The 11,282-nt window shown below is 56.6% G+C and overlaps 1 protein-coding gene across 4 annotated transcripts in view; it reads left to right on the top strand.

The window, feature by feature from the left end:
• NCKAP5L (NCK associated protein 5 like) overlaps positions 1 to 8,012 on the top strand; it is a 30,130-nt gene extending 22,118 nt beyond the window's left edge. For all 4 annotated transcript variants that reach the window (XM_006202947.3, XM_072972832.1, XM_072972831.1 and 1 more), the window contains 7 exons: positions 481 to 594; positions 1,712 to 4,341; positions 5,272 to 5,434; positions 5,711 to 5,792; positions 6,276 to 6,584; positions 6,659 to 6,801; positions 7,098 to 8,012. In XM_006202947.3, the coding sequence (XP_006203009.1) occupies positions 481 to 594; positions 1,712 to 4,341; positions 5,272 to 5,434; positions 5,711 to 5,792; positions 6,276 to 6,584; positions 6,659 to 6,801; positions 7,098 to 7,310 (3,654 nt within the window). In that variant the 3' untranslated portion in view covers positions 7,311 to 8,012. The remainder of the gene's footprint in view (positions 1 to 480; positions 595 to 1,711; positions 4,342 to 5,271; positions 5,435 to 5,710; positions 5,793 to 6,275; positions 6,585 to 6,658; positions 6,802 to 7,097) is intronic.
• Positions 8,013 to 11,282: the final 3,270 nt, after the last annotated feature.

Genomic DNA, 11,282 nt, shown 5'->3' on the forward strand with positions numbered 1-11,282 from the left:
GATTCTCAGAATAGAGGTTTCACATGCGACCAGTCAGGGGAGACAGAAGTGATAACTCACGCCATCTTTTTTCTGCCTGTTCTGTTAGTCTGAGCCATCCTTGTGGGTGCTGGGTCACAGGTGGTCAGAACAGGAAGAGGCCTCAAGGCTCACCTTCTCTGTAATCAGGGAGGAGGCCCCACAGAAAAGTGGAGGGTCCTGGAGGCATAGTGGACTCCCAGGTTAGATCTGCCCTGCCCCACCTCCCTGCCTCCTGGGCTTGCGTGCGCTTCTTCAGTCTGCCTGTGCCATGGTCTCCCAAGGCTTTTATGATCAAGTGGTGGGACAGTGGTGAAAGCCACACCTTGGGCCAGGAGACATCACTGAAGGAGCAGACTTGGAAGAACATTTCCCAACCCCTGGATGGGAAAGCATAGCTTCGTGAGTGAGTAGGGACCTGGGACAGACAGGACCTTTGCTAACCTCGCCTCTTCCCTGCAGATCCCACTCACCCCACTCCAGCCACCATCAGAGCCACCAGCCTCCCCCTCCCTGAGCTCCGCCGAGGGACCGGCCACCTTGCTGCCTTTGGGGCGCTGTGCTGGGCAGAGAGAGGTAGGGGGGCTGGGTACGGTGGTCTGTGGCTTCACTGGCTCCAGGCTCGTTAGTTTGTGCTTCACAGCTGTTTCCTCTTGAGTCCCAGGGGAAAGGTTGCTTCTGGATGCAGATTCTTGTCCAGACTGGGTGTGAGCCCTCAGCTAGCTGTCAGCCTCATACCAAGAAAAATAGATCCCACCCCAAGCCACTGGCCTCACAACCAAAGGCATTAGTACTGCAGTAAGACTCATGATTAACACATCCTTAGCTCTTACTCTGTCTGTGCCAGGCACTGTGCTGAACACCTGGATCTCATTTATCTTTTTTTTTGTAATTTTTGGCATAAATTTAATAATCTTACACATATTTATTTATCCAGACCCAGAACTATGATTATTTATTCATTCTTTTGCATATCTGGTTTCATTTACCTTAATTTATGAGATTAAATGTAATAACCATTCTGTTGTGCAGATGATACAATGAAGCTTAGAGAGTAAATAACTTGCTGAAAGTCACATGACTAGTTAAGCAGTGTACCTGGGACTTGAACCTACACAGTCTGGCTCCAGATCCCATGTAGTTAACCACAATACCAGACTGGACTGGGCCTAAGAAGGGGCAGGGCAGAAGCAGGAAAGGGCATGCAGTGGAGTCATTCCCAGTTTCCTTCTCCATGGGGATCAGCTCCACAGGACAGCTGTCTGACCTGAGAAGGCCTGGGGTTGCCTTCAGTGACTGACTTAGGACTTGGCCACGTCACATCTCCTTTGTGAGTCTCTGTGTTCTTTTTGGAGCCTAAAAAATGAACAGGCCTCCCTCCCCTGGGACAAACATAGATCTCAGGATTGTAGGTGGTCAGCCCTGCTGATCCAAACAGGGGTGGGAAGTGGCACTGGGATAACCAGGAAGAGGGGTAGGTGCCCACCCAACCCCCAGTGCACCAGGAGGAAGAGTTGGGGTAACCAGGGCTCAGAGACTCTTGAGGGAACTGAGCTGGCCTATCCCAGAAGCTATCAATTCCTTTTGGGGACACAGACAAACCAGGCCAGCTGTGTTCCTGACATACTCAGTTTTGCCCAACTCAGGTCCCAGGACTGCACATGGTCTCCTCCTCGTGCCATTTCTCCCCTAGGTGTGTTGGGAGCAGCAGCTACGGCCAGGAGGCCCAGGACCCCCAGCTGCCCCACCCCCAGCACTGGATGCCCTATCCCCATTCCTTCGAAAGAAAGCCCAGATCCTGGAGGTGCTGAGAGCCCTGGAGGAGACTGACCCTTTGCTTCTCTGCTCACCTGCTACCCCCTGGCAGCCTCCAAGCGAGGGTCCTGGCTTCCCAGAGCCCATCAACGGCGAGCTGTGTGGCCCACCCCAGCCTGAACCCTCTCCCTGGGCCCCCTACCTGCTCCTAGGCCCTGGTAGCCTGGGAGGCCTGCTGCACTGGGAGCGTCTCTTAGGGGGCCCAGGAGAGGAAGAGGGTGTTGGACAGCCCTGGGGCCCTAGTCAGGGCTCCCCACAGGCCCAGGGCACCAGTTCTGGGCCACCCTGTGCCCCAGGCAGCAGCTCCTCCTCCTCTTCTGATGAGGCAGGTGACCCCAATGAGGCACCCAGCCCCGACACCCTGCTCGGGGCCCTGGCCTGCAAACAGCTGAACCTAGGCCAGCTCCTCGAGGACACAGAGTCTTACCTACAGGCCTTTTTGGCCGGGGCTGCTTGCCCTCTCAACGGGGACCACCCAGGTCACAGGCAGCCAACTTCCCCAGACCAGGGGCCCCCCCAGCTGTCCAAGTCCAAATGCCTCCCCAAGTCAACCTGGGGTGGGGGTACCCCAGAGGCCCACAGGCCGGGCTTTGGTGCTACCTCAGAGGGCCAGGGGCCCCTCCCCTTCCTCAGTGTATTCATGGGTGCAGGGGACACCCCCCTGGGCTCGCGGCCTGGCCACGCCCACTCCTCATCTCAGGTGAAAAGCAAGCTCCAAATTGGCCCCCCTTCTCCTGGAGAAGCCCAGGGACCCCTTCTGCCCTCTCCAGCCAGAGGTCTCAAATTTCTAAAGCTGCCTCCAGCCTCAGAGAAGGTCCCTAGCCCAGGAGGCCCCCAGCTCAGTCCCCAACTCCCTCGGAATTCCCGAATCCCCTGTCGGAACAGTGGCTCAGATGGCAGCCCCTCCCCGCTGCTGGCCCGCAGGGGCCTGGGTGGAGGAGAGCTGTCCCCGGAGGGGGCGCAGGGTCTGCCCACCAGCCCTTCACCTTGCTCCACAACCCCAGACACTGCACAGCTCAGACCTCCCCAGCCAGCCTTGTCCACTACACTTTCCCCAGGACCAGTGGTATCTCCTTGCTACGAGAACATTTTGGACCTTTCTCGGAGCACCTTTAGGGGGCCTTCCCCAGAGCCACCTCCATCCCCACTGCAGGTGCCCACCTATCCACAACTAACTCTGGAGGTGCCACGGGCCCCTGAGATCCTCAGAAGCCCTGGAGTCCCCTCCAGCCCTTGCCTCCCAGAATCCTGTCCCTATGAGAGTGGTCAGGAAAAGAGTTTGGACAAGGTAGGCTCAGAGTCTCCCCATCCTGGCCGCAGGACCCCAGGCAGCTCCTCCAAGAAGCCTGGCCAGGGGGTGGGGCGGCGACCTGGGGATCCTGGCTATACACCTCTACGGGACAGACTGGCAGCCCTGGGAAAACTGAAGACTGGCCCTGAGGGGCCCCAGGGCCCAGAGAAGAACGGGGTACCAGCCAGGCCTGGCACCGAGAAGGCCCGAGGAGCAGGGAGGTCAGGGGAGAGCACCGGAGACATGGGACCCCCGACCTCCAGGCCCCCTGAGCAGCCAGAAGCCAAGGGGGGCCTGCGGGGGGCAGTAGCCTTAGGCACAAGCAGCCTGAAGCAACAGGAATCAGGGCTCCTGGGGGACCCTGGGACCCGAGTCTACTCTTCTCACTCCATGGGGGCCCGGGTAGACCTGGAGCCTGTTTCACCAAGGAGCTGCCTCACCAAAGTGGAGCTGGCCAAGAGCCGGCTGGCAGGGGCCCTGTGCCCCCAAGTACCCCGCACCCCTGCCAAAGTGCCAACCTCAGCCCCCAGTCTCGGCAAGCCCAATAAGAGCCCCCACGGCAGCCCGACAAAGCTGCCTTCTAAGTCACCCACCAAGGTGGCACCCCGACCTGTGGCCCCACCAGCCACCAAGGAGCCCCCCAAGCCTGACAAAGGGAAGGGCCCACCTTGGGCAGACTGTGGTGGCACCACAGCCCAGCCCACACCCCCAGCACCTGGCCCTGTTGACCCAAGCCCAGGCCCCGAGGGGCAGGCCCCACACTCAGCCATTGAGGAGAAGGTGATGAAGGGCATTGAGGAAAATGTGCTGCGGCTCCAGGGCCAGGAGCGGGCGCCTGGCACTGAGGCCAAGCACCGCAACACCAGCAGCATTGCCAGCTGGTTCGGCCTTAAGAAGAGCAAGTTGCCAGCGCTGAACCGCCGCACAGAGGCCACCAAGGGCAAGGAAGGGGCCAGCGGAGGCTCCCCACTCCGGAAGGAGGTCAAGATGGAAGCCCGGAAGCTGGAGGCTGAGAGCCTCAACATCTCCAAGCTGATGGCTAAAGCGGAAGACCTGCGCCGGGCGCTGGAGGAGGAGAAGGCCTACCTGAGCAGCAGAGCCCGGCCACGACCCGGGGGACCAGCGCCAGGGCCCAGTGCAGGCCTGGGGCAGGTGCAGGGCCAGTTAGCCGGCATGTACCAGGGTGCTGACACCTTCATGCAGCAGCTGCTCAATAGGTGAGAGCCTGCGACCAGTTAGCAGGTAGACAGTGGCTGGGGCCACTTTTCCCTCCATGGGAACACCTGAGGCTAGAGCTGGGGCTTCCCAGAGGCCAAAGGGGGTCGGTGGTCAAATGGCCCCAAAGCATCTGGGGATTAATGGCCTGCCCCAGAAGAGAGATCCGGGGCTTGAACCAGAATCTGGGGGTTTGTGTCCCAGTGCCCTTCCTCCCTGCTGTCTGACATTAGACTTGCTGAGACCCAGTTTCTCATTTGAGAAGAGTTAACAGTCTACATTTTCAGAGATCGTCTCCAGTGTCAGATGAGGCAGCCTGCCTACGTGCCAGTGTACAGCAGTTAAGGGAATGCTAGTACCTAACCATGTTAGAAGATGAAGGTCTTCCCTCTCCAAAGTTTTCTGCCTTATAGAACAAGAAGGGGACCCTGCCCATCTTGCCCTTTGGCACCTGCCATAGACTCAGCAAAGGGAGCTGTGGTTGAGAGAAGAGGCTACCCTATCTTAGGGTCACTCTGTCTGGGTCAGGTAAGGCAGAATGTCCACAAGAATCAGGCCCCAGGTAGGGTGTGGTTTTGACAAGTGCACACAAATTCAGCTGGGGCAGGCAGGCTGTGTCACATGTGGACCAGGATGTGACCGTGTCTGCTCTCTACCAGCAAACATTGTCAAGAGGTCTCTAGGCTTGACCCTGGGTAGCTTCAGGAGAGTTCTCCCATCTCCCCTGTCCCAGCTGGTCCTCTGGGGTTTTCCCTGGGGTCTCTGCCTGTTCCAGTGTCAGGAGAGGTTGATAGGGGCAGCTACCAGAAATATGTCCCCTTACCTAGGGGCAGAGGGTGCCTCACTAGGCCCAGCACCATTGAAGGGAGCAAGGCCAGAATGTCTGGGTGCACCCGGGCCTCCCTCACCTCCATCTGCCCTGCTGCCCCTAGGGTGGATGGCAAGGAGCTGCCCCCCAAGAGTTGGCGGGAGCCCAAACCTGAGTATGGTGATTTCCAGCCAGTGTCCTCTGACCCCAAGAACCCTTGGCCAGCCTGTGGGCCCCGAAATGGCCTGGTGGGCCCTCTTCAAGGCTGCGGAAAATCTCCTGGGAAGGTAAGTCCTGGGACAGGGGCTGAGTGGAAGGCCTGGCTTTGTGGCCCTGCCAGGTCTCCTGCTCCCTGGGGGGCTCCCTTTCCCTGGGGGGCTCCCTTTCCCTGGGGCTTGGAAGCTTCTGGATGCATGTCTGGTCTTCAAGGAGCATGGGGAGGGGACAAGGCCTCTTGAGGGCTACAGGTTGCCAGGACTCTCAGACCCATTCTCCAGGGGTCCTAATGGAGGGGACTAGGGTGGAGGGAAAATGGGCTCTGAAATCTCCTGTACCCCGTACAGCCAAGCTGTGAGCCAGGGAGGCGGGAAGAGATGCCCTCAGAAGACAGTCTGGCAGAACCAGTGCCCACTTCACACTTCACAGGTCAGCAGGGTCAAGAGCCAAGACTAGGGGGAGGGTATATAGCTCAAGTGGTAGAGTGCATGCCTGGCATGCACAAGGTCCTGGGTTCAATCCCCAGTACCTCCTCCAAAAAAAAATAAATAAATGAATAAACCTAATTACCTCCCTCCCCCCCCCCCAAGAAAAAAAGAGCCAAGACTAGGACCTGCCCCCACCCGCTGCTCACTCTATTCCTGTCACTGCAGCAGGTGCCAGGCCCTGAGTGCCATCTTGGTGTCAAGCACCAGTGGGCCCTGGGGCTGCACAGGAATAAATCACTCCCTGCATAAGGTAACTGCCCTGCCCCTCCAGAATGGGGCAGGGCAGGCAGGGACCACTGAGCCTGTGGAGCCAGGAGAGGCCCTAACCAGGGGTGGAGCCTGGGCGGGGGCAGGAAGCTAGAAGAAGGCAGAGGGGCTCAGCCGCCTGCAGCCTCACATCCCTGATTTACCCTCTTCTCCCCAGCCTGTGGCTCTTTGACTCGAACCCTGGACAGTGGCATTGGGACATTCCCACCCCCAGACCATGGCAGCACTGGGACCCCCAGCAAGAATCTTCCCAAAACCAAGCCACCACGGCTGGAGCCCTCACCCGGGGTGCCCCCAGCTCGGCCCCCACCCCTTACCAAAGTCCCTCGCCGTGCCCACACACTGGAGCGTGAGGTGCCTGGCATAGAGGAGCTGCTGGTGAGCGGGCGGCACCCCAGCATGCCGGCCTTCCCTGCCCTGCTCACCGCTGCTCCGGGCCACCGGGGCCATCAGACCTGTCCTGACGGTGAGTGTCTGGGCAGGTGGGTGGGCCTCTCTGGGAGCTCCACCTACCACCCACCTTCCCTTTGTCCCGGACAGATCCCTGTGAAGACCCAGCACCTCCCCCTCCTGTCCAGCTGGCCAAGAACTGGACCTTCCCCAATGCAAGGGCAGCCAGCGGCTCCTCTGACCCTTTCCTATGCCCACCCCGACAATTGGAGGGGTTGCCCAGGACCCCCATGGTGAGCATGGCCGAAGGGGACAGGGAACAGCACTGGAGGGCAGAAGGGAATGACATGGGGTGAGGTACAGCCCTGTTCCGGAGTAGGAGCGCCTGGATGACCCTCTGGTCAGCACACCCCCATGCCTTCTCACACCCCTCTTGGGGAAAGGGATTCTCTCCCTTCCGGGAACCTGGTAGGACTGTGCTCAGTTGTGCCTCCAGCACAGCTGCAGCGCCCCCATCAGGTGGACGGCGCCTCTCAGGCCGGCTGAGAGGAGAGAGGAGCTTCCTCCCCAGCCTCCCTTCCTTTCCTAGGCTCTGCCGGTGGACCGAAAGCGGAGCCTGGAGCCCAGCCGCCCAGCTGCTGCGCCCCAGGGCCCAGCATTTGGGGGTAGCCGCACCCCCAGCACGTCGGACATGGGCGAAGAAGGGAGAGTGGCCAGCGGGGGCCCCGCAGGGCTGGAGACCTCAGAGTCTCTCAGCGACTCGCTCTACGATTCGCTGTCCTCCTGCGGGAGTCAGGGCTGAAGGGCTGCGCGGGGACATGGGCCCTCTCTGGAGTTGGCAACCACAGACTGGACCGGCTCTCCTCGCACCCGCCCCTTTGGGGCCCTGGAGGCTTCTCCCAGAAGGGACCAAGGAGGCAGATGGACAGGAAGGTGAAAGGGGGTCCCCGGCACACCCCACTGCCCCCCGCTGCTGTGGAGGAGATGACCGTGCTCAGCTCAGGGAGAGACCCCACCCTTGGTCCCTTCTCTCACCCAGAATAAGGCTCTTCCTTGGAGAGACTGGGGGTTCAAGGCTGCTGTGTCCTGGCCCCCAGCTCCCACTTCAGGCTGAGCCATCTTGTGGTGCTGGGCTTCCTGCCCACCGGCCGTGCCATCTCCGCCCGCTCTGGCGGCTCCCCTGCCCCGGAGGCCCTGCAGGGCCAGCCCAGAAGCCCCATGCTGGTGGAGTTTAGGGGCAAAGGGTCAAGTTGCCTTCTTTCTCTGTCTGCCCTGGTCCTCCCTGCTGTCTGGATGGTGCTGCCCTCCCCCGCCCCAGTTCTTTGGGGTCCATTTGTCTGTCTTCTTATTTTTTATCTTTTATTTTTTATTTTTTATTAAAGCGCCTGGCCCAGTCCCCATCCCTCATCCCCGCGCTGCGGTTAATTTATCTGTCGTTAAAATTGCGGCTGCTCTGCTTCCAGCCTCTACTTCTGCCGTATCCCTAATAAAACGTGGAGGCCTCTCCCTGCCCCTGATTCGACTTGTTCTGTGGGAGGACTCAGGGATGGACAGGTGGGTGGAGACTGTGTGGGCACCAGGGTGTGGGACTCTAGGGACCTGGACTCTGCCCAGGTACCCTTGTGGGACAGCCCCCCACCACCAGGGGCATGGGGCAGCCCCCACCACTAGGGTCGTTGGCTGGCGTCGCCTGAGAAGGTAACTCAGGGTTGGGGAAGTGGGGCGTGTTTAGGCCTAGATGGCGCTTGGGGGTGTGGAGATGCTGCTGCCCCACGGCTTGATCAGGGCAGAAGGCTTGGGCTGCCCCTCGGTGGGGGTGGGGTGGGGTGGCTGTGGACACCCACTCAAACCCTGGACATACCAAATCATGTAGGTTGTGCAAACTCTGAACCTCAGGAGCCAGAGGGTATACAGAGTTGTGTCTGCAGCCTCCTGTTACTACAAAGGGAAGCACAAACGGGTCTCAAACTTGCCACCTTCTGATCTCGCCTTAGACTTGGGCTTTTCCCAAGTCTTCTTGCCCCTATTTCTACCTCAGATTTCAACCAGAAGTTCCTCTGGCTCTCAGATTCTCACTTCAGGATGGGGAGGCCAGGAAGAAGGCTGTGCAGAAGGATCTAGGCTTCTAGGAGTTATTTCGGGCCCTCCAGGTGACATGAGAAGGCTGTGGGGGTGGTCATGGCTCTCTAGCCCATGGATTTCCTGTTGCGCATGGAACTGGGCAGTGACTTAAAAGTGAACCAGGTGGCACCAGCCCACCTCACACTGGCCAGCCAAGTTGGGCCTGGGAAGGATGCAGGATAACTTGCCCAGAGTGCCCACCTGTCATAGTCTGCACCTGCTACTTCCCCTGGCATGCTGTCTGGGGGCCACCTGGGCATCGTACATGCTTAACACCCCCGGCCTTGTGACCGAGACCCTGGACATTTTGTCATGGAGGTAGGTGGCTCTGTAATGAATACCTGGTCTGTTGACACCACAGGCTTGCCGAGCCAAAGTCAAGAGTTCCTGGATAAGGAGTAGTGCTGGGCCCATTCACAACTTGGTTATACCACTGGACACCGTCCTGTGCTCTGACCAGCCCAGGGGAGATTGGGGGCAAGGAAGACGTCAGCGCCTCCTTTATCCTAGCTCCTTCCAGCAGTGTCTTTCCAGCCCTGTGAATGCTCTAGAGAGCATTTAACTCCCTGTTAAATATCTACCGTGTTGCCGACCTCCTGATAGTTAACCTGCACCCTAGCCTTGCAGGAGGAAGCAGCAGCATTCTCATTTCACAGATGAAGACATCGAGGCTCAGAAACGTTCAGTGGTTTTCCAAGGCTGAGAAGAAATGGAGCCTGGCGGGAGTGATTCTTTTCTGGTGTGTAGCTTTGCTTTCCAATGCCAGGATTTTAATTTCCTCTTCCTTTTTGTCCTTGGTTCACACCTCGTGGACAGAGCTTGAGGACACTAGACTGGGAGTCAAGAGTCTTAGCCATTGAGTCGGGTTTCGTGGGGAAAGTTACATCCCTTCTCCCAGTCTTGGTTTTCCTTATCTATGGAAAATTGGGAAGTGGGGCCAGACCAGCTTTCCCCGTAGCTCTCTGCTGTTCCCACCCCTCCCCCGGTCTGGCTGATCTCCCTCCTGTTTCCCTTAGTTGATTTCATCACTGGGGAAATTAACAAGACACGGAGAAGGGTCAAGTCAGATGTCTTGATTTTCTTCAAATGTCAAGATCCCATTTTCTTACTTCTGTCTTCTATTTCCAGGTATTTATCTCACTGTCCATTCAGCTTTTATGGGCTTAAGGATGTTATTGCCAAGCTGTAGATCTCGCCTCTTGCCAAGCAGGCTCAGAGAAGTCTACATCCTTCTCTTAACTTTTCATTTCTTGGTTTCTCAAGCCTTTTTCTGAAACTATTTGAACCTGATGGATTACCTCATTTCCTTGTTAGAACTGAATTGTTTGCCCACAGGATATTTATCCTATTTCTTTTCCGGGAAGGAACTTGGCATGGTGGGTTCGACTCTGGACTCCACCTCTTACAAGCTGAGACCAAGGGTCTATGCATGTTTCTGTCAGCAGGGTCTGCTCGGTCTGCTGCCAGGCTCTGTCCTGCAGTGTCTGCAAACACGTAGTGGCACCATGGGCCCCGGGGCAGCGTGGACTACCTGGGGAAGTATCTCACTGTCAGTCACCAGAGCAGAGTAGCATCAGCCACACCTGGTACCTGGAGCCAGCCTTTCCTGACAGACCGTTCCAAGGTGGGCAGCTCTCATTCCTGAGTCCCCCAGTGTGCTACTGAGGGGTACTGGGCCCAGACAAGCCACCCACAGCTCACATAACTGTGTGTGCCCTCCACACACACTGAATATTCCATCTGAAGTAATTTTGTGGAGGGGGACATAACAGGTGAGTTCAAGACACTCCCAGGAAACCGATTTCTCCTTGCACTTCAAGGAAGGGTTTGGCTGAAAGACCGCTCGATCCTCATGAGGGCAGAATACTTCATATCTCAGTTTGCAACATCTGTTTGCAGGATTAAGGTGACCTTACGGTTTTCTCCGTGAACAGTAAATGGGTGAATGTTTGCCCTACTACTGTGACTGACCCTGGTCTTCTAGATTTCCCAAAGAAAAGAAGCCAAAACTGCCAGGCCCCACCTTGACCCCCAAAAGTGGCATCAAGGCACCGGCAAGAGACTTTGAAAAGGTTCTAGGTTCCACCTCACTGGGCACCCTGCCTCTTGCAGGAAATGTCTCAGAATGTTAACTGAGGCTTTCTGTGGGTTGCCAGTGGTTTTTATTTTCTTCTTTACCCTTTTCTAGATTTTTCTACAAATAGTATGTTTTGTTTTCTATATCAAAAAAAGTTTAAAAAAAGAAACCATTATTCTCTGCAGCAAACTCCAGATACATACCCCCATTTGATAGTCCTGGGTAAGTTAATTCAAGTATATAATTACTTTTTTTAAGACATGTGAATTTAAAGTAAATATAAGTGAGCATTTCTATGATCTTGAGGTAGGAAAGAACTTTTTTAAACCCTTTTTTGTTTATTATTAAAGACATAGAGATTATAAAAGTGAATATTCATGGTTAAAAAGAATAATTGAAATTGAATAAAATATTATACAAGGAAGAGGAAGAGTCTTTCATACTCCAGCTCCCAGTCTCACTCCCCAGACATCACCCAAGTTGACTGGTAATCTTTTAACTCACTTTTTTTTTTTTTAATTTCCTTTGGTGTGAGAGAATTTGCTTACATGTCATTATGCATTCTTCCAAATCAAT

This window comes from Vicugna pacos, chromosome 12 (genome assembly GCF_048564905.1).
Source record: "Vicugna pacos chromosome 12, VicPac4, whole genome shotgun sequence".
Lineage (NCBI taxonomy): Eukaryota > Metazoa > Chordata > Mammalia > Artiodactyla > Camelidae > Vicugna > Vicugna pacos.